At 36.7% G+C, this 21761-nt stretch overlaps 1 protein-coding gene across 13 annotated transcripts in view; it reads right to left on the bottom strand.

The window, feature by feature from the left end:
- Positions 1-18655, bottom strand: part of aars2 (alanyl-tRNA synthetase 2, mitochondrial (putative)) — a 36035-nt gene extending 17380 nt beyond the window's left edge. For 5 of the 13 annotated variants that reach the window (XR_015522068.1, XR_015522070.1, XR_015522069.1 and 2 more), the window contains exons 1-11: positions 15167-15435; positions 12691-12879; positions 10427-10572; positions 10157-10348; positions 7475-7619; positions 6932-7077; positions 3696-3804; positions 3567-3605; positions 2822-2936; positions 2575-2702; positions 1299-1443 (exon numbers count right to left, since the gene is read on the bottom strand). Coding sequence is in view for 4 of the 13 variants with exons in the window: in XM_087304428.1 (XP_087160554.1) it covers positions 1299-1443; positions 2575-2702; positions 2822-2936; positions 3567-3605; positions 3696-3804; positions 6932-7077; positions 7475-7619; positions 10157-10348; positions 10427-10572; positions 12691-12879; positions 15167-15424 (1612 nt within the window). In the remaining 9 variants the exon portion in view is untranslated. Of the gene's footprint in view, positions 1-685; positions 1444-2574; positions 2703-2821; positions 2937-3566; positions 3606-3695; positions 3805-6931; positions 7078-7474; positions 7620-10156; positions 10349-10426; positions 10573-12690; positions 12880-15166; positions 15436-17163; positions 17405-17577 lie in introns of those variants that run through there. The other 8 variants (XR_015522071.1, XM_087304430.1, XR_015522072.1 and 5 more) reach the window with 7 other exon arrangements.
- Between the last annotated feature and the right edge of the window lie 3106 nt (positions 18656-21761).

The following is a 21761-nucleotide window of genomic DNA, read 5'->3' as shown; positions in this document are numbered from 1 at the left end:
TATATTATGACTAGTCATATTCCTCCATTGACTTTCATTGAAAAATATTTGCAGATATCTCTAACTGAGTTTTGACTCGTCAAAAATCCAATTCAAGATATCTACAACTGTAATTCGACTATTAGTAAATTAATTAGAGATATCTTCAAATATATTTGTAAATATCTCTAAATATGACGAATTAAAGACATCTCCAAATGTATTATGTCTAGTAAAAATTCAGTTAGAGATATCTCTAATTACAATTGTGACTAGTCAAAACTCATTTAGAGATATCTGCAAATATTTTTTAATGGAAGTCAATAGAGGAATATGACTAGTCATAATATATTTGATGATATCTCCAATCTGATTTCGTACTAGTACAATTGTAATTGCAGATATCTCTAATTGTCATTCTGACTAGTCGAATTACAATTATGACTAGTCAAAATATAATTAGAGATATCTCTAAATATATTTATGGAGTCAGAACAAAGATTTAAATGCTAAAAAGGCTTGCCATAGAGAGCGCTTCTGAACAGCGCAGAAGCGATGACGTAAGCGTGCCGGGCCCCATATGGTGTGAGCGCAGGCCGTCGGGGGAGACGGGAGGGGGGACAAGCGTGCTTTGGCCCAGTTCAAGGCAACTGTACCTAGTGTGAGTACCAATAAATACTGAAGTTTAAAAATGGCAATTTCCTGCGAACATTTGAGCGATAATGAGCACTTTCTTAAACAACGCTGATTTGCCACTGTGTTTATATGCTCAACAGAAATGACTGTGATTGGTTGTGAAGGAAATCAGTTCACTGAACTCACCACTGTTTACTGAGTGTAACCACAGATACAGACACTGGAGCATTTCAAAGTCAAGTTGATCAGCTGGTTAGTCTATAAGCAGACATATGAGCAATCCGCTGATAAATCGCAGCTTAAATGCTCCAATGTTGCTGTATCTGTGGTGACAGTCAGTAAACAGTGGTGAGTTCGGTGAACTGATGATCTTCGCGGCCAATCACAGTCATTACGTTTCAGAATCCACTGGTACAGAAGATATGTCACTCGCTCCAGCACCAAGACTGTTGATACAGTGGTTGCCTAGTAACAAAAAGGTGCTGTCCATCGCTCCTTTCTAATGTCAACAAAACTGCGGTCAGGTGTATCTTGTGTTTTCAGAACTGAATTTCATGTTGTGTGTGTTTTTTAAGCATGCTATTTACTTCATTATTTAAACTTTTAGAGCCATGTGTGGTCAGGAGCACACACTTTTAAAGATTTCTCTGATTCTCAAACAAGATCTTTTCACTGTTTAGTACCGTATTGTCCATCGGACCCCACACTGTAACAGTATTTTGGAGAGTCGTCTGTGTGAGGAACTCTTTGCCGTTGTAGCTCTGCCAGGCTATGAAGGTCCAGCTGGTCCAGCTTTTCACCTTCATCCTCCTCTGACTGAAGACCCAACTGAGAAAAAAACAACAACTCTAATAAGCCCATATACACACATAAACAATCAATAAACCAGTCTATAGCTATGCTCCCACCCACCTATTTTTAGGCGTATTTTGAAACCAAATAAAAATGCATCATGGAAATTTTAATGATGTTTTGGTCATTCGAAAATCCCTCAGCCATAATCTGTCATCAAAGTGGTTCTGTATTATTACCAACCAGAACTGTGTTGAGTGTGTGACAGTCATCATTAGTTTTTTTTTTATTATTATTATTATACGAGCGACGTGTGATTGGATTACAGCTGTCAGCTGATACAAGGATATTTAGAGAGCCTTGGATGGTGGTTCGCTCTCTTTCATTCATTCCTTGTCACACAGTCAGCATGCAGGTGATTCCAGGTCAAGGGGTCATGCTGCTGTGAGTTTGTAGAGAGTGCGCTGCGTGGTTGTTTGCTTCGAGGCTGGTTTTGTAACAAAATGTGTTTTTTCATGCTACTTAGTCTTACTCAGAGGAAGTAGCAGTGTTCCTTGAAGTTAGGTGCTGTATTGAAAGTGCGAGTGTACGAGTACGTTTTGATGCAGACATAGAAGCAGCAATATCTATGAATGGAAGTGCTTATTATTTTTGGCGGAGGTTTTGTTTATGATGCGTGGTGAACGTATCATGCGTTCGGGTTTGTTTGTGAAGTGAGGTGCATATTTATTTATTTTTGGCGCTCGAGTTGCCTATTTGTTTTGGGTTTTTCCTTTTTGTTTGAATGTTTGATAACTGCTGTGATCGGGATTTGTTTGTTGCAGTTTTCTGGGCCCAGTAGCATAGTAGTCCTAAACAGTGTCTCTTGCCTGCAAAAGCCACCACACATTCATTGCATTTTGTTTTCTGAGGCACAGTTGTTTAAAATAGATGAAGAAATGCTCACAGTGGCTTCTCCTACCACAGCAAAGGTAGTTTTTTTCGAAATTTGGCACCAGTTTATCAGATAGTCACAAGTTTTCATGGGATGATAACGGTGCTTTATTTGTGATATTCTGCATAAGTGTAATTTGCATTTTTGTATAGAAACATAGCTAATTATTCATCCAGCAATCATATTTTGTATTATGGAAAGGCTAATATTAGTAAAAATGCTAATACTAGTACCTTCTCATATTCATCTTCCAGCACCTTCATTTCCTTTTTATCAACAATCTTGCCTTTTTCCTCTAGCATAAGGTCAATGAGATCCAGAGGAAAGCCCAGGTTACGATATAAGGACCAGGCAACAGAGGCTGATTGATAGAAAAACAATAGACACAGAAGGTAGAACATTGCAGACACTGCTCAGGTAAAAGAGAAGGGAATGCATTATGAATTATACCAACTGTAACTGGTTTTTAATAGATTTTACCTGGAAAAAAAGAAGAGTTTTCGTCCATGTTGCTGAGAGTCCTGTCAATCACCCTCCTACCCTGTTTCAGCGAGGACAGGAAGTGGGCTTCATTCTGATTAATGAGATCCATGATCTGGAGAGGAAGAATAAAATTCAGCATGTGCACTAAATCAATCCGATAGGACTTTTATAAATCATACATCATTTTTGGAAAAGGGTGCATAAAAATATATGAAACAACACCAATATTAAGACTTACGCAGACTTAAGCAGTTCATTATTTTGATGTTAATACTCATTACAGCTAAAAAAAAAAAAGATTTTTCTAATAAATACAACTTGGTCTAAAATATATTGTTTAAAAAGTTAAAGTTAAAAAGTGTTATTTTGATAATTTCTAGATAGCGTTATTTAAATGCACTACTATTCAGTATTCTAGTTTTTTGGTTATTAAAATAAAACACAGTAAAACTTGTAAAACATTAGTATGATATAAATTATTTAACAATACAATAGCAAAATATATATTTTTATTTAACTCCTCTGATAGAAAATAAAAATAATCAAATTTTAAAACATTTTGTATTGAGACACTTTATTTATATTTCAAACCATAATTATTTTTGCGTGAAGTAAAAAAAGCAGCATTATTTAATGCACAGAAAGTTCGAAAGAACAATATCTGTAGCACAATAAATGTTACAAAAACAGTAAGTATTGTAAGACAGGAAGCTTGTTTTTTTTTTTTTTGTAGCATGCTTACTCTATCAGACTCTGTGTTCAGCTCAGGATAGGCATCACCCTGAGAAAAGTAAAAACAAGGAGAATATGAAAGCAAAGACACTGCAGTGATGACAGAAATAACCCAGTGCAATCATCTCGATCGTCTCACCAGTAGATTAGCTACAGTGGGCACCAGACTTGCCAGTGCACCCTCAGGAGCCTGCAGCACCTCTGTAGAAAACCTAACCGCACGTCTTAAGATGCGTCTTAACACCAGCCTAACACAAAGACAGCATATTGTAGAACATTTACACATTAGAAGAGTTATATTACTTGACAATATTACCTAAAATATAGATCTAACCTCCAAAAAAAGGTTACTTTAACAAATGTAAAACCCCCTCAAAATACTTGTATATTGCTTTACTGTACATACAGTTGAAGTCAGAATTATTAGCACCTCTTTGATTTTTCTTTTTATTTCCCAAATGATGTTTAACAGAGAAAGAAAATTTTCACAGTAGGTCTGATAATATCTTTTCTTCTGGAGAAAGTCTTATTTGGTTTATTTCGGCTAGAATAAGAGCAGTTTTAAAATTTTAAACAGCATTTTAAGGACAACATTATATTGGAATATCTCTATAATTTCCAGAACAACACACCACAGAGTTAAGGGACCAGAAAAATATCAATCTGTAAACACGTTTTGTAGTTTAAATGTGGAAAATAAACATGCGTTATGGATGTGACAAAAAAGTCTGCGGGTTTACAGCACACAACATACTTTGTAGACATTCTGTGAATTAAACTGCACAACCCAAAAAAAAAAACAATGATAATCAAAAGGATAAGAGTTGACTTTTTTGCCAGCAGCTAGCTCTCTGCAAATCTCACATGGTCGCCCACTGAAGCTAAGCAGGGCTGTGCCTGGATAGTTCCTAAATGGGAGACCACATGGGAAAGCTAGGTTGCTGCCGGAAGTGGTGTTAGTGAGGCCAGCAACCTGCGGTCTGTGTGGGTCCTAATGCCCCAGTATAGTGACGGGGACGCTATACTGCTCAGTGAGCGCCATCTTTCGGATGAGGCGTTAAACCGAGGTCCCAACTCTCTGTGGTCGTTAAAAATCCCAGTATGTCCTTCGAAAAGAGTAGGGGTTTAACCCCGGCATCCTGGCCAAATCTTCCCACTGTCCTCTGTCCATCATGGCCTCCTGACCATCCCCATATTCAATTGGCTTCATCACTGTCTCCTCTCCACCAATCAGCTGGTGTGTGGTGTGCGGTCTGGCGCAAAATGGCTGCTATCGCGTCATCCAGGTGGATGCTGCACACTGGTGGTGGATGAGGAGATTCCCCACCCATTGTGTTAGGCGATTTGAGTGCCCCGAAAAGCACTATATAAATGTAAGGAATTATTATTATTATTATTATTATTATTGACTCTCTACAAAACAAAAATGATTGGCTTTATCGTATGTAATATTTTACATTTATGAGGAATAAGTGTCGTTATGGGTGTGACATCTCTCTGATGTGACAGATGTGAAATTGTGAATATTGGTAAAACAAATAGAATATTTTGAAAACATTGACAAATGCATTTTGAGTATTTCTAAAGTACTGTAAAATACTTACTTACACAAAAAACCCAGAAACCGTTTCCGTATTTTGTTGAAAACTTAAACTTTTTTATGGCAAGGTTGACATTTGCACGGAATTGCTCTTACACAATAGCTTACCTAATTTCTCCTTTTCTGCCTAGTTAACCTAATTAACTTAGTTAAGCCTTTAAATGTCACTTTAAGCTGTATAGAAGTGTCTTGAAAAATATCTAGTGAAATATTATTTACTGTCATCATGGCAAAGATAAAATAAATCAGTTATTAGAAATGAGTTATTAAAATTATTATGTTTAGAAATGTGTTGAAAAAATCTTTCTGTTAAACAGAAATTGGGGAAAAAGTTAACAGGGGGGCGAATAATTCAGGGGTGCTAATAACTCCAACTTCAACTTTATGTTTAGAGTAGACAAATTAAATTACAAAATGAATAAAAAGTGCAATAGGTAAGACTTTACAAAAGACGCAATGGTATATGTTAGTTAACGCATTCAAATCATCACACACACATACATATATATGACACACACAAACGTGTCATATTATCTAGTTCAAGTTGAGTTTGATTGTCATTCAGCTACATGTGTGAACAAAGTGTAACGAAATAAACATAACCAGAAATATAAACACAAGACTATGGTACATTAAACAATGCTTTCCTTATTGAATCCTTATATAATGGAATTTAAGTGAAGTGTCTGGTGCATATAGAAAGAAAAATGTTTCTACAGGTGGTTTGTCAAGCCCACTCAGAAATGCAAAATGTTTTTGTTTTTCTTCTAGAGATATGGAACGATAGTAGGAAAGTGTCTGTTGCAAATGTGCAAACTGGCTCAAGTGGTGGTTAAAGTGTCAGAGATAATAGGGTGTGTCTTCTACAGTTACATGATAGAGTTATTTTTTAAAAAATACGACTGCAATATTAACTCCATTAAATAACACGATTACAACGTTTGATTTTAAAGTGCTCTTAGGCAATGAATAAACAATTAGCATAACATAATATTAATAGTCTTTCGCAGCTGTCATTGACATTAATTTAACCGGTGTTAACAAATGGAGCCTTAAAGTACAGAGTTATGAAAAAATACCTATAAAGGGGCACAGAATTTTCAGTGTCGTAGACCAAATTAACATGTAAAAAAAAATGAAATATATACATGTCATCATTATTTGGTAGTGTGATGAACAAACACTGCCAGTTCAACAATCTGAATATTCTTAAAAGCACTTTAAAATTATGACTCCCTGGAGCTCAGACAAGTGTGTGTGTCTGTTTGTGGTCACATGATGTGCATTTTCAGCCGCATCGTGTGGAAGGATGGCTGTTCAGAAATGCTAGGTGAAACGCCAGTGTGGATGTGGATTGTTTTCGTTCTAAAATGCTATTTTAAAACTAAGACGTATTCAAGTAAATGGTGCCCAAGTGTGTATTTTGCGCGAGCTGGATTGCGATGGGGGTGGAGGATCGCGATGCTGGCTCAGCATCACGATGTCTATCAGCCATCGGCTTACAATATCAATATTGTGCATGCTCATTACCACAATATTACAATTATTGAACATGACATGAATGATATGCTATTTAAAAGATGCATCTACAGCTGTTTCCATCCAAAGATGTGAATAAAATGTATGTGCAAAACTGGAATATCGAATAAAAGATGTGCAAATGAAGTAGCATTTCCATCCAACGAGTCGCACATTCTGCTGGTGATGTGACAATAAAAAGTGATTTATCGTGTAATAATAGCCGTAAACTCTGCCTTTGTTTGAGTCGAACTCACTCAGCGCCTGCCATGCCTGGGTAAACTCCGTCAGCGATACACACACAGATTGTTCGGATGTGATCCGCCACGACCCGATAGGCCATGTCCAGCTGAGCCACATCAGCCGCTCCGGTTCTGCCCTGATATGCGGGAGCCTTAGAGCACTGCACACACAAACAATACAGATAATGTTGGTATTAAAGACAGAATATTATTGCTGTAAAAAGTTAAAGGGATGGTTCACTCAAAAAGTTTAATTCCTTCATTTACTAACACTCAAGTGGTTGTCAACGATTATGAATTTCTTTCTTCTGTTGACCACAAAACAAGATATTCTGAAGAATGTCAGAAAAAAGCAGCCATTGACATCCAATGTAGGGGAAAAAAACATGGATGTCAATGGCTGTTTATTATCTAACATTCTTTAAAATATCTCCTTTTGCGTTTAAGAAAGAAGCTCAAACAGGTTTCAAATGTGTCGAAAACGTGGTTTCAAAAGTGGAGGGTGTGTAAACGAAAACGGACATTTAATTTGTTTGGGTGGAAATGAAGAGTAAAAACCTGGTGGATGGCAGATAATAGAGGTGTGAAGAGATCTGTGTCGTAGTTGGAGCGTTTGCCTTGCAGCACCGTCACCAGCCTCTCTAAACCCATGCCAGTATCCACACTGCACTGGGGAAGAGCTCGCAGACTACCATTGCTCTCCCTGTAACACAGAGAGACAGACAAAGAGTTTGTGATATTGACCAAAAACACTGCTATTTTTGTTAAGGATTAGCAAATATTTAGCCAAGTGTGTTATTGTGCTGGTATTTTGACTTGTTTAGGCCTGCTGTTGATACGCAATGATAAAATTAAGGCCCAATCCCACTCTACCACTTAGCCCTTTCCCTTACCCAATTCTCTTAAGCTTGTAGGGGTAGGGCTAAGGGGAAGGTGTAGATAGCCCTTCGAATGAAGATTTTTCAGGACCACACTCGAAACCAAGCGGTAAGAAAATTTCCCAAATACATCAAACACAATGCCTAGATAGTTGCACCCGAAAGTAATTCGTATTTTTTTGTCATTATTACGAATTTTTACAACAAACAAGCATATGTTTTAATATATTCATAACGATGTACATGTTTTACTGGCATGCTTTAAAAAAAAAAAACGAAAAAACAACCTCCGCTAAATTTCGATATCTATAATCCATAATAATAACTCCTGTGCAGCAGTCCCACAACATTCTGACTCTCGAATACCCTGTCAGAAAAGTCTAGTGGCTAGAAATGGGCTTTTAACAGTGTCTGCTATAATGTTAATGTTGTTTTCTTGTCTTTACATTGATGAATATGGCCACTTGTGTAAATGCACAGTACAGTTACGATCTTATTGCCACATTGAATTGTTATGATAACATAATATATGCCTTCAGTGATTTCCTGAAGATAAATACTAAAAAAATAACGCAACTGGAATAACTACAGCAGTCATGATCGTCTGATCTCATATGAAGCACGATATCGCAATGACATCTGATGACGTGTGCCGGTGTTGTCGTGCTGTCCCAATTCTTAATGAAAAATTTTGAAGGCCTTCCCATCCACACTCGGTTTTAAGGGCCAAGTGGACCGGGAAGGGGTATGAGTATGAAAATAGAATTGGGATTGGGCCTAAATCTAACAGTATGTGGCGGCAAGTCCTGTCTTAAAAAGACACTACACTCAAAAAACAGTTATTCACTTATAAAGTATTTGTTGTTTCTACCATGGATGTCAATGGCTGCTTTTCCCCTAAACTCTTCAGAATAACTTTACAGTGTTCAGCAAAGGAAAGAAATTCATAAAATTTTAGAACCATTTTAGTGGGATTAAATTTTGGGGTGAACTATCTATGTAATGTATGATTTCATTGATTCATTGAAACAATTGGTTAAAAAAAAATACTGAATACTTTAGGAATGCAGCAATGGTATTGCCACAGTTTGTTCAAAAAGAGATTCAATTCAAGCTTCAGTGTCTAATACTTGCATATAGGGGGTGGGGGTTTAGTGTAATGGTAGAATTATGGTAAACATAACCTGATGACATTAACATATTTCGCAGTCATATTACCCTGCAGCCCAAGACCTGTTACTCACTAAAGCTAAGCAGGGCTGAGCCTGGTTAGTACCTGGATGGGAAACCACATGGGAAAACTAGGTTGCTGTTGGAAGTTGTGTTAGTCAGGCCAGCAGGAGGCGCTTAACCTGCGGTCTGTGTGAGTCTTAATGCCCCAGTAAAGTGAAGGAGACACCATACTGTCAATGGACGCCGTCTTTTGGATGGTCATTAAAAATCCCATGCCACTTCTCATAAAGAGTAGGGATGTAACCCTGAAGTCCTGGCTAAATTCTCCTCAAGGGCCCTTACTCATCATGGCCTCCCAATCATCTCCATCCACTGAATTGGCTCTATCACTGTCTCTCTACTCCATCAATAACTGGTGTGTGGCGAGTGCACTGGCGCCATTGTCCTACATGAACTATATACATACACATATTCCATTACCATCTTACATTACACATGCACAATTCATTCATTCATTTTCTTTTCGACTTAGTCCCTTTATTATTGCGGGGTCGCCACAACGGAATGAACCGCCAACTTATCCAGGACATGCTTTAAGCAGCGGATGCCCTTTCAGCTGCAACCCATCTCTGGGAAAAAAAAATCGACCTTCTTGATGTGAGGTGACGGCACTACCTACTGCGCCACGGTGGCATCCACAATTAAACTTAAATCTGTAAAGCTCTTACATTAACTTATAAAAACATTTTTTCTAATCAGTTATTTAAAGAAACAGTTCACCCCAAAATGAAAATTCTGTCATCATTTACTCGCTCGTCACTTGATTCAAACCTGTTTAATTGCCTTTCTTCTGTTGAACACAAATGAAAATCTACTGAAGAATGTCAGAAAAGGCAGCCATTGACTTCCATAATATATACATACTCTTCAGATTATCTTCTGAAGAAGATTTGTTTTATGAAGAACAAATTTCTAAATGCTTGGAACCACTGGAGTGTGAGTAAATGTTGAGGATTTATTCATTTTGGGGGTGAACTATCGCTTTAATAAAAGAATTTGGGGTTTAAGCATGTATAATTTATCCTGTTGAATAAAACTATATTTTATGAATATGACTGTATTTGACTCATCAATTGAAAAAAAAATTCATCATGAATGCAGTCATTTACATAAAGAAAGATTTAATTACCTGTTATATTGCATGAATACCAGGTTCCAGATTTCCACTACATCTGGACTGTCTGCATTGACCAGTGAGGCAGCGTTCCTGTTGCCAATGTGATCGTAGTGAATCTCTGTGCAGGGGCCACATGGGCCCGTCTCTCCCATTTCCCAGAAGTTATCCTTCATCCCAAATGGCAACACATGATCCGCTCTCAGTCTGCATGGAAATTTCACAATTCAGTGAACCTCCAACAGAAAACCAATGTATTTTGTCAGTTTAAACAAGTATTTTCACCCCATGCTAAGCCAGATGTCCCGTGTCTCCTCATCAGCAGGTAGACCATTAGCTGGATCTCCAGAAAAGTACGAGACATACAGGCGCTGCGCAGGAATGCCATACTCTTCCGTTAAAAGACGCCAGGCCATTGCACAAGCTTCCACCTGCATTATAATTTATAAAAAAATACATTCAAATTTGGAGCTCCTACAGAGAGGGTTATTTAAAACACAAAAGATAATTGAAGTAATGAAAAGTCTCTTCAGCAAAACAAAAAAATTTAAATTCAATTCATCACTTCTACAGCACTTTCACAGTGTACACTGTGTCAAAGCAGCTTAACATAGTTCTGTAGATTTAAACTGTGTCAGTCCAGTTTAGTTCAGAGTGGTTTAATTTTCACTGCTGAAAGTCCAAACACTGAAGAGCAAATCCATTGATCCACAGCTCCACAAGTCCCAAACCAAGCTAGCCGGTGGCGAGGAACAAACTTCACTAATAAAAAAAAACTCCAGAGAAACCAGGCTCAGTTGGGCATGAACATTTCTCCTCAGGCCAAACTTCTTGTGCAGAGCTGCAGTCTAGGAGGAAAATGTAACGTTTTTAAGGAAACGTCTAATACTTAAGAATGAACACACTATTTTTTTTGCGAGCAAATGTGGAGGTTATTTTGGAGAATGGTTTTGGTCAAACACAAAGGTTTTGGGAGAACCCCCCAAAAATTGCTTCAATGCTGATGATTTGCAAATGTTTCTGAATAGGAAAATGATACATTTTGAGAGTGAATGTCAAGTGCCAGAAAAATCCAACAAGTTTTGGAAAAGAACGTAATACTTTTTGGAGGGGAACACAAAAGACAAGTTTTTTTTGTGAAAATTTAGGACCCGATTATACCTCCGGCGCAATGTGGCGCAAGGTGCGTCGCAATTCTTGTTTGCTAGTTTCAGCTTGGCGCAAGAGTCGTTTTGACGTTTTGCGCCACACTGTTTAAATAGCAAATGGATTTGCGCTCATATGTGCTGCCGCGTTGCTATTTTAAGAAACTATAATAGATTTTTCAACAGACCAAAACATTCCAGGTCTAAAGTCGAGCGCAGAGTGCGTTAGTTATGTGCCTGGCTTACACACTGCTTAATACACACAAGCTGTAGAGCAATATGCAAATATCTTTACATACGAAAAAGAATTAAAATATTAAGGATATATATAGAATATGATAAGAATATATACAGGATATAAATATAAAGGATTAAAATATTGCAAAACAATCTTTTCCAGCCTACATAAATTTAAAAACCACTGCCTTCATGCCTTCTTCATCTCGGGAGGCTTTTTCAGTTCATTCATAACAATTTGCTTTTGTGTAATGTTATCATTATTAGCAGTATTATTTATTATATCCATATTTATATTTGTTATTAAAAACAAGCTTAGATTTGCCCACCTGTCAGGTTTTAGACCATATGGGGCACAGCATGTGTATAAGGATATAACTCAGGTTTTTGACCACACTTTGCTATTATTGTTCATTTATTCGTTTGATGGAAATTAAAACTGAATTTAGAAATAGTTTTGAAACAAATATTTGCGCTTAAACAAAATGTATTATTTATAGACTAATTGATGTCTGTGTGTACAAGGTTTCCCTATCCATGAGAGCGAAAGTGTAAGTAGATTATGAGATGCCTTATCTGTCATTCTTGCACTGCAGATGCTCTGGTTAACTGTTTTCTTGCAAGTAAAATGCTCCGTTTTTCCTCTTATACTTACTTTACATCATGTAAATAGCAAATGTGCTTATGGCGCGACACAACTGGCTCTTAAAGGGAATAGGAGATGAGGCTCTGATTGGTTTATTCTCAAAACACACAAATAACTCATTTAGAAAATAAGCTCAACCATTTTAGACCATGCGCCAAGGCGCAAAGCAGATTTTTCTGTCCTTATATTAGTAAAAGTGGATTTTGACACGCCCTGAAAGCGTTTGCGCCCTGCGCTTTGCGCATGGACCAGCAAAATAGAGCCAATAATGTTTTTAGAAGATAATGAAAAGTATAATAGAAAAGTTTTGGGTGGGATTAGTGATCAATCTAAGATGTTTTTCATGCAAAGTAAATAAATCTCCAGCACATATTATCAGATGGGGTATCAGATGGTGGAGCATTTACAAAACAGTTGTAGACCACTGACAAGCTGGTGGCTCATTCAGGAGACATAAAGTGCCCAGATATGATAATAAATGGGAAAAAGTCTAATTAAAAGAATGAAATTATTGACTAAACCTTGAAGTAGTCCCCGAATGACCAGTTCCCCAGCATCTCGAAGAAGGTATGATGGTAAACGTCCTTCCCCACATCCTGTAGGTCATTGTGTTTGCCTCCAGCACGGACACACTTCTGACTGTTTACCACCCGCCGGTACGAGACCATCTCACTGCGAGGGTCAGCACAGCCCAGCAGAATCGGCTTAAACTATTGGACAGCACAGATCGTGAACATCTACCATCAAAACCATCATTACAGCAGACTAGGGTCTCAAAAAGTAATTAAAACAGAATAAAATATAAATACAAAAGGGTTGTGGGAGGTTACTGTTAAAAAAAAGCACATCATCACAAACACACATTACATTATAGAGATTTTATGTTGGACTTCATGTACTAATCTTTTTATTATTGTTACTGTGTCATCAATGTGTGATGAAACCTACAGGTCTTCTTGTAAGTTTCCTATAAAGATAAGATTTTTATCTTTTTATTTTTTATGGCAAGGAATTGTGATGTTTCTGAAGTAAAAATCAAGACATTTATGTAATGTTTAAATATTTTACAGCTCTTTAACTCACATAAACCAATACTGTTTAGGATAATACAGAAAGACTTCTGTCTTATTATTTCTGAAAGTTAAAATAAATATATCCATAATTTTTACATATTTGGACTAGAGACAAGGCAACCCTGAGTATTTTGCATTGTGATCACTCAATTATAATATATTGTGATAACTCAATATGTATATCTTTTTCAAATATTTTTCAAGTGATGTTTAACAGAGCAAGGAAATTTTCACAGTATGTCTGATAACATTTTTTTCCTCTGGAGAAAGTTTATTTTGGCTAGAATAAAAGCAGTTTTTAATTTTTTAAACACAATTTTAAGGACAAAATGATTAGCCTCTTTTTTAAATTATATATTTTTTCAATAGTCTACAGAACAAACTATCAATTTACAATAACTTGCCTAATTACCCTAACCTGTCTAGTTAACCTAATTAACCTAGTTAAAGCTTTAAATGTCACTTTAAGCTGTATAGAAGTGTCTTGAAAAATATCTAGTCAAATATTATTTACTGCCATTATGGAAAAGATCAAATAAATGAGTTATTAGATATGAGTTATTAAAACTATAATGTTTAGAAATGTGCTGAAAAATCTATTTCTCTTAAACAGAAACAGGAAACAATAAACTGGGAGGCTAATTATTCTGACTTCAACTGTGTGTGTGTGTGTGTGTATATATATATATATATATATATATATATATATATATATATATATATATATATAGCAATGTCAGATTTTTCCAATATAGTGCAGCCCTACATTACATTATCAGCGAGGATAATCTGTCATAACAGTGTAATACCTCAGAGTTTATGCAAATACTATAATCAAATGCTTTTGTATTCATGCGTTTATTTATCATGTCCATGCTAGTTATATTATATTAAATCTTTGTTTATTTTTAATCTAAACAAGGATTTATTATAGTAAACTGTAGTAACCATGTTTTTGGCATACTTACTTAAATGTCTAATCACAACTTAACTACAAACACCAATAGTTAAACTATGGTTGGTGAAACAAAACAGCGGTTAATTTGATCGAGAAGTTGGTTTTATATTGAAACATTTGTTCAGTGACAACTTATGACAAGTGACACTCCATATATTGTTTAGCTATAGGGGCATTAACACTATTTGACTGACTGTGAACAATGTTGTACATTGATATTTGCTGCTAATATATTTCCCAATGATTTAGAATTTGAAAAGGCTACTTGTCTGAAATTATATTAAGGAGAAAGTCTGAGTGTGTGAACATAACACCAATTTTACCCCAATGTTGTTTTATTGAGGTACACAGTTAGTTTTATTTTCATACAGTTTGCCCTCCTCCTTCATAATATAATTTCACAAAAATATTAGCGAATTCTAAATAGTAAATCATATTAGCAGCCAATGGCCATCAAAGTGCAACATTGTTCACAGTCAAATAAGTGCTAATGTTGTTTTCAATGCATACTTACATGAGATTTCAGACTGAATATTCAAAGTACCATTGTAAACATTATAGTAATCATGTCACAAGTTGTCACTAAACGAATGTGCAAATATAAAACCAACTTTACCTCAACTGTTAATTTGTGGTAACGTTTTCTTTTAAAACATGTTTTTGTAGTTGTGTTTGTATTAAAACTATGCTTTTTGTGTGTAATTGTAGCATTTGCATATCTAAAAGGCTAAAAATTATTAATTATTTATCAAATTTACAATTTTTATCGAAGAAAAAAATTATAATTTGAAGGAGTTATCGTTTATTAGTCATGGAGTTTGGTTTTTACTTTCTGAAGTTAATAATAATATCTAATTATTATACCATCATTTAGTAGCACCATGGTACGAGTCAAAAACAGAGCTTTGGCATGGCTGTTAGTTGTCATTATTCTGCATGTTATTATACTAATGTGAGTTTGTGTACCTGGTTCATTCCTGCATTGACGAATAGCAGACTGGGGTCTCCTCTCGGGCGTACGGAGGAAGACGGAACCACCCGATGTCCATAACCTTCCCTGAAAAAGTCGATAAACTTCCGCCGTACTCTTTTAGATGTGAATTCCCTACGAGATACTGAGCATGACAGAGCAGAGCATCTTCTTATTCCCGAAGACAAACAGCTCAATTTTGTAGTTAGAAGTGCACAGTGAACATATTTCACGACTGTGATGCGCGCGGCCATCTTGCATCTTCTTCTCCCTGACAGAACGGTAAGTTTTTGAGACTTTACCGCCATCTACTGTACCGAACCAGCTTAACAAGCCTAGTCAAGGGGAGTAAGGTGAAGCTGCCAATATTTTACACCCATGTTGTCCATTATGCGTCCAGTAGAGAGCGACAGCACTATATTATTATGAGCCTCTAGAACTGTATCACAATCTTCATAGATATTTAAATTAGATGTCAAGTTCAATTTATTTATATAGCCATTTTCCAACTGCCACAAAGCTGCACAAAGTGCTTTACAGAGAAAAAATAAAGTAACAATATGGGAATGAAAACAGTAACAGCAATAGGCACATAATAAGAAAGAACATAGAAAGTGTAACAATAAAAAATAAAAATACATTTTTGCTTAATTAAAAGATGCCACCACAGTTGACCAACACTAAACACGATTAAGAACGGGACGGTTTTGATCCCCTCCCCACTCCCAACACCCCCTGAAGGGAAGGACTTATGCTTCAAAAGACCTAGAAAATAAAGTCTTTAATTTAGACTTAAAAATAGGCAGCGACGAAGCCCTTTTAGTTATAATGGCAGGGCATTCCAGAGGCGAGGACCTGCTATGGCAAAAGCACGTTCGCCTCTACTTTTGAGGTGGGCCTTTGGAACTTTTAATAAAAACTAACTTTACGTCACCTATCCTGTTGTCAATAGAGCCGCCATTTTACAGGGTAGCGCTCCTTTGACATGAATGCAAAACCAAAGTGCAGTGGGGGACTGTGGCCATCCAGAGCCAAAGATAGATTTGGTCTAATCCATGTCCTGAAACACACCTCCTCTCCTGCTTTCACTTCTCATTCTAACAGAGGGAGCGATACATTTGTGAATGAATCACTGTTATGAACGACTTAGCCGACAATAATACACATTTCTGGCAGTGCAGCATCTTGCTGTCATATTTTATTTACATTGTTTGCTGATTTTATTCAACAACACTTTAGTCTTGACTAGTGCGGTTGAATGACTTTTGTCCTGGCAGCACTGTACCAATATGGCAGCACTATTGACGCATGCTCAGGGTCCGTATGTGATATCTAGTGTATATATGCGCAATCATCACAAAAAGCCAAACACGACGAAAAGGCATGTTAAAACAAGAGCAATGTTAGTTTGGTGTACTACACCTCACTTTCTTCATTCATTTCATTTTCCTGCAGTTTAGTCACCACAGAGGAATGAACCTTCAACTATTCCAGCACATGTTTTACACAGTGGATGCCATTCCAGCCGCAACCCAGTACTGGGAAACACCCATACACTCTCATTCACACACACACTCATACACTGTGGCCAATTTAGTTGATCAATTCGCCTATAGTGCAAGTGTTTGGACTGTGGGAGAAACCGGAGCACTCGGAGGAAACACACACCAACACGGGGAGAACACAGGAACTCCACACAGAAATGCCAACTGACCCAGCCGTGACTCGAACCAGTGACCTTGCTGTGAGGTGACAGTGCTAACCACTGAGTCACCGTGTTGCTCCTATGTTCAGACCAACTGACCAAAAAAAAGCTGACAACATGAAAATGTAATTCAAGAACCCATATAGAAATCTGAGATATAGCAATATATGCTAATTACATTTATGATACACAATAAAACATATTTTCTATTTATTATACTTGGATTATGTTATATGCAAGCAATGTTGAACATTTTTAAATACCTATAGGTATTAAAATGTTAAATACCTATAGACCGCATGTCTGCCAATGACCGTAAAAAATAGGTGTAGGTGACGCGGGTAAAAGGTGCTAAACTACAAACATGGCGGACTCGCGCGACCAGTAAGAGTGTAAATCAGTAAAGATATTTGAATACTGGAAACTATTTAAACAACGTTTTTCACGTTGTATTTGATCAGGAACAGCAATGTAAACTTTATAAAAGATGTGTTTGGCCTTTAATTTCTGAATGAAAAATTGTCCTGCTGCCGATGATGGCGTGAGGAGTTGATTGACAGGTCTCGTAACTAGGCAACATAACAGTCCGTTAAAGAGGAATAACGGTAGTTTGTCCTAAAGCTTGCGTTATACACTCAAAAGCACGGTTTCTTTAAGTAAGTTCATACTCTAAGGATGACGTATAATAATGATAGGTCTTACCTTATCTGGGACGTGTCTTTTTCTCACTTCTTGACCGGAATAATCACGATGATCCTTGGTGACGGTAGCGAGCCGCGTACTCGCAAGAGTCTCAACGGCGGCCAATAACGGAATATTGGATAAATCTAGCGAACAAAGTAGTTATTTGATACTCCAAGAGGACATTTCTGCGATAATTGACACACTTCTCTTGTCTACAGCTGACAGTGAAATGTCTGCTTACTCAAAGATGTACATCTTTCTTCCACCTTTGGAACTTCCGGTCACCAATCTCCATCTCGACAACAGATAAGCACTTTTTAATTAAGCACAGGTAAAGAGCTTAGAATCAATATATGGTTAACGTTATATATGTTATATTAGATTCTATGCTCTTTGGCATATCGGAGAGTGATGATTTATGTCAAGAGGGAAGGTGTTACATCACTTGTTTCTAGAAACCCATATTAGAAATTGGTTATGTCACCACATACTTTTGAAGAGCCCTCCATTTTACCCATCCATCTGAAAATGAGAATGTTCCTCCATTTCTCAGTGAATATGGGCAGTGTGTTTAGGTGCATTTTAAGAAAATAGATTTATTAAACAGTTATATATTACAATAATACTTTAGTCACTGAACATAATTAGACAATGGAAAGATAATAAAATTAAATTCAAACAAACTATTGCAAAAAAATGCAAATATTCTCTTGATTTTTCCTCTTTTTTAAAATTAGTATTTAATATTTTTATCCAAAGAAGAGAGACACATAGCATGAGGCAAGTATATTTGAGCTCTGAAAACTGTTTTGCCTTTCAAAGTAAATTTTATATGATCAATTGTTGAATCTAAATAATTATCGGCAAGTTAGAGAATATTCCATATATGTTGTACTAAGTTACTTTAGTCAGGCCCGTAGCCAGCCTGGTGAAAGGGGTGGTTGTTTTTCCCAAAAAAGTGAAACTTTTTGCAGTTATTCGCCTCATTTTCTATTTATTTATTAGGCTTAAATACTGCCTTTTGAGACATTTTGGTCATCATACCACACTATTTGATGTGTAAAAATATTTCCAAAAGATTTAGAATAAGAAATATGAAAAAAACACATGTTTAATACATCCTATATCATTAGAAAAAAATGATCTGTAAAAGCTTTAAATTATTGGTCTAATGTCATTTATTAGGCAAATATACTGAGCAGCACATTCAACTTTCCTCAGTCAGAATTTGAGAGGGGTCTGGATGCAGACCTGGTGCAGTGCAATCTGAGCTGCATCCAATGCTATTTAATGCGCTCACCTAACCCCACCCGTCACTGTGACGTCACTCACTCCATTGAGTGCAGTGTGTCCAACATTGCATCGCTGATTGATGCAATCTCAGCTTGCATCATAAAGGCTGCATCCAGATACCATTGCAGAATTTGGCCGTTTGAATATTGAATAATTAAAACATCATTTATTAATTTTCTTTTCAGCTTAGTCCCTTTATTAACCTTTCAGCTGCAGCCCATCACTGGGAAACACCCATCACACTAATACACTACGGCCAATTTAGCTTACCAAATGTACCTGTACCGCATGTGTTTGGAATTGTGGGGGAAACCAGAGCACTTGGAGGAAACCCACTCGAACACAGGGAGAACATGCAAAATCCACACAGAAATGCCAACTGACCCAACCGAGGCTCAAACCGGCGACCGTCTTGAGGCAAGACATGTGGTACAGGTGAACTGGGTAAGCTAAAATTGTCCATAGTGTATGAGTGTGAATGAGAGTATATGGGTGCCTTCCAGTGATGGGTTTCTGCCGCGTAAAACATGTGCTTGATAAGTTGGGGGTTCATTCCACTGTGGCGACCCAGATCAACAAAGGGACTAAGCCGAAAATAAACTAAATGAATGAATAAAGTAGAGCAGGGGTGTCCAAACTCAGCCCTGGAGGGCCAGTGTCCAGAAGAGTTTAGCTCCAACCCTAATCAGACACACCTGAACAGCTAATTAAGCTCTTACTGGATATACTAGAAACTTCCTGGCAAGTTAGTTGAAGCAAGTTGGAGATAAACTCTCCAGGACACCGGCCCTTCAGGACCGAGCTTGGACACCCCGGATGTAGAACTTGATGATTTTTCTAGCCTCTTTTGTAAAAAAAAAATTGTACATTTGAAAATTCATGGATAACAACAACAGGCAAATTATTAATTAACTTTAATATGGGCCACTTTTGGTGCTTCACACTTTTTTCTATTGGTCATTTTTTTTTTCAAGAATAAGGTCCAAGACTTCTAAAAGTTACTTGTGGAATGTTTTCTCTATTTAACAACAGTACAGGTCAGTGGTGAAAGATGACTTCACTTATGTCAGATTCCGCTTGGTCTTTAAGTCTTCGATAGGTTAAACATTACATGTTGCATCAATATTGTTCTGTAAAGGCTAAATTGAGTCTGCAGTCTGTAAAACAGATCTTCTCTGTGTTGTTTTGTGTTGTGTTCACACTTATTGTCAGATTAACACACAGATAAAGTAGTTCAGGCATGTTTTGAGAGCATTACAGTCTCTTTTATTGTTACATCATCAGCAGCATGTGTGCTATGATGAGTGAAACGCTTAGGTGCTGGCTCCACACTGTACAAAATACAGATGCAAATAAAATGACAGACAAAATACAGACAGTGCAAAAAAATAAAAAATACAGGACAATGTAAAATTGACAGTGATATGTACAATGAATATGCCGTATCACTATGCTGAAGGATTTGACTTCTGTTAATGCGAGGAGCCGGTGTGATGAACAAAGAGCAAGAGTCAGAGATACAATTTATTGAAGACAATAGTCAGAACTGTCAGAACTTATGATTAATTTGATTCAGCTTAAAAGATTAAGGCAACCAGGATTGTTTACAGTGTAGTAAAGTTTTCATAGAGCCTATTTCTAATTTTAATATATGGAAAGTTGTAATTTACTACTTCATTTTCTTTGCAGCATTATGTTGTTTATTAGTGTATTAAATAAAATGTTTAAAGTATTAAATTAATGCTTATGTGCCTGACTTAACCTTAACAAACAAATCATAATATTGCATTGGATTATGATCCACTTACGTTGTGTTTACAGAATTTGTACTAATTACAATTTGTGACCCAGTGTGTGAAAACCCGGCCACAACTAATTCTGAGATAAAGTTTGATTGTAGCCATTCATTTCCCTGTGATTTTAGTTGTTGACATTGTTTTACTCAGTTAATATTAAATACATATATTATCAGTATTTTCACAGCCTGTTTTTTATTTCATGTATAAAACAGTAAATTACAAAAAAATAAAAATAAATGACTCCAGCTCCAGCTTTCACAGATTGGGTCACATTTTTAACATTATTTATCAATTAACCTAAATATTGTTGATAATAATTACACTGCCATTTCAATGCCGGCTTCGGGAGAGACTTGAGGTAAAGAACTGTCTGACTGCTTTGATTTTTGCGAGCTCTGTCATTGCGGGAATGCTGCTCTCCAGAGGCATGTTGTCCCACAGACCACCATGAGCCACAGAGAACGCTCTCCGACAAATCGTGCAGTTGGCTTAATAACAATTTCCAACACTTTGCAGCCAGGTATCTGTTTCCTCCCACTCTCTGCAGTATTTTTTCAGTCGCCTGCGTTTAAACTCTGAAATTTTAAGACGCGGAGGGTTAGCGGAAGCCTTGACAGACTTGACAGACTCTGCATAACAGACCCGCCCTCCTCACGAAACAAAAACCAATCAAACTAACGATGACGTATGAAGTATTACCCAATCAAGAGTTGGAAATGAGGCATCTTCATAAAACGTGTGTGGGATGATTTGCATAAAAAATATACATTTAAAAATGATAAAAAATACGGGACAGAACCATACCTGTCAACATTGGGATGTGAAAATAAAGGATATGGCCACGATAATAAGGGATTCCCCCCCCGGCCTAAAATATCCCCAAATTACTAATTATGTTCATTTGGAGCTGTTTCATTGTAAATAAACAGTTAAATGGTCAGTAATATGTTTTAAAATGATTATTAACAAAAGAAAAATAAATATATACATTAGCATCAAATACATTAGCAAACAGTTCAGCTTATTAAAATGAATAGCTATTATAATGAAACAGAATCAAGCTATCAATCTCATTAGCCGTTTCTCCACTGTATAACTTACACATTCTGA

The sequence above is a fragment of the Danio rerio genome, chromosome 22 (assembly GCF_052040795.2).
Source record: "Danio rerio strain M-AB ecotype USA chromosome 22, GRCz13ab, whole genome shotgun sequence".
Classification (NCBI taxonomy): domain Eukaryota; kingdom Metazoa; phylum Chordata; class Actinopteri; order Cypriniformes; family Danionidae; genus Danio; species Danio rerio.
Note: the sequence above shows the minus strand (reverse complement) of the source record. Positions and strands in the feature narration are given on the sequence as shown.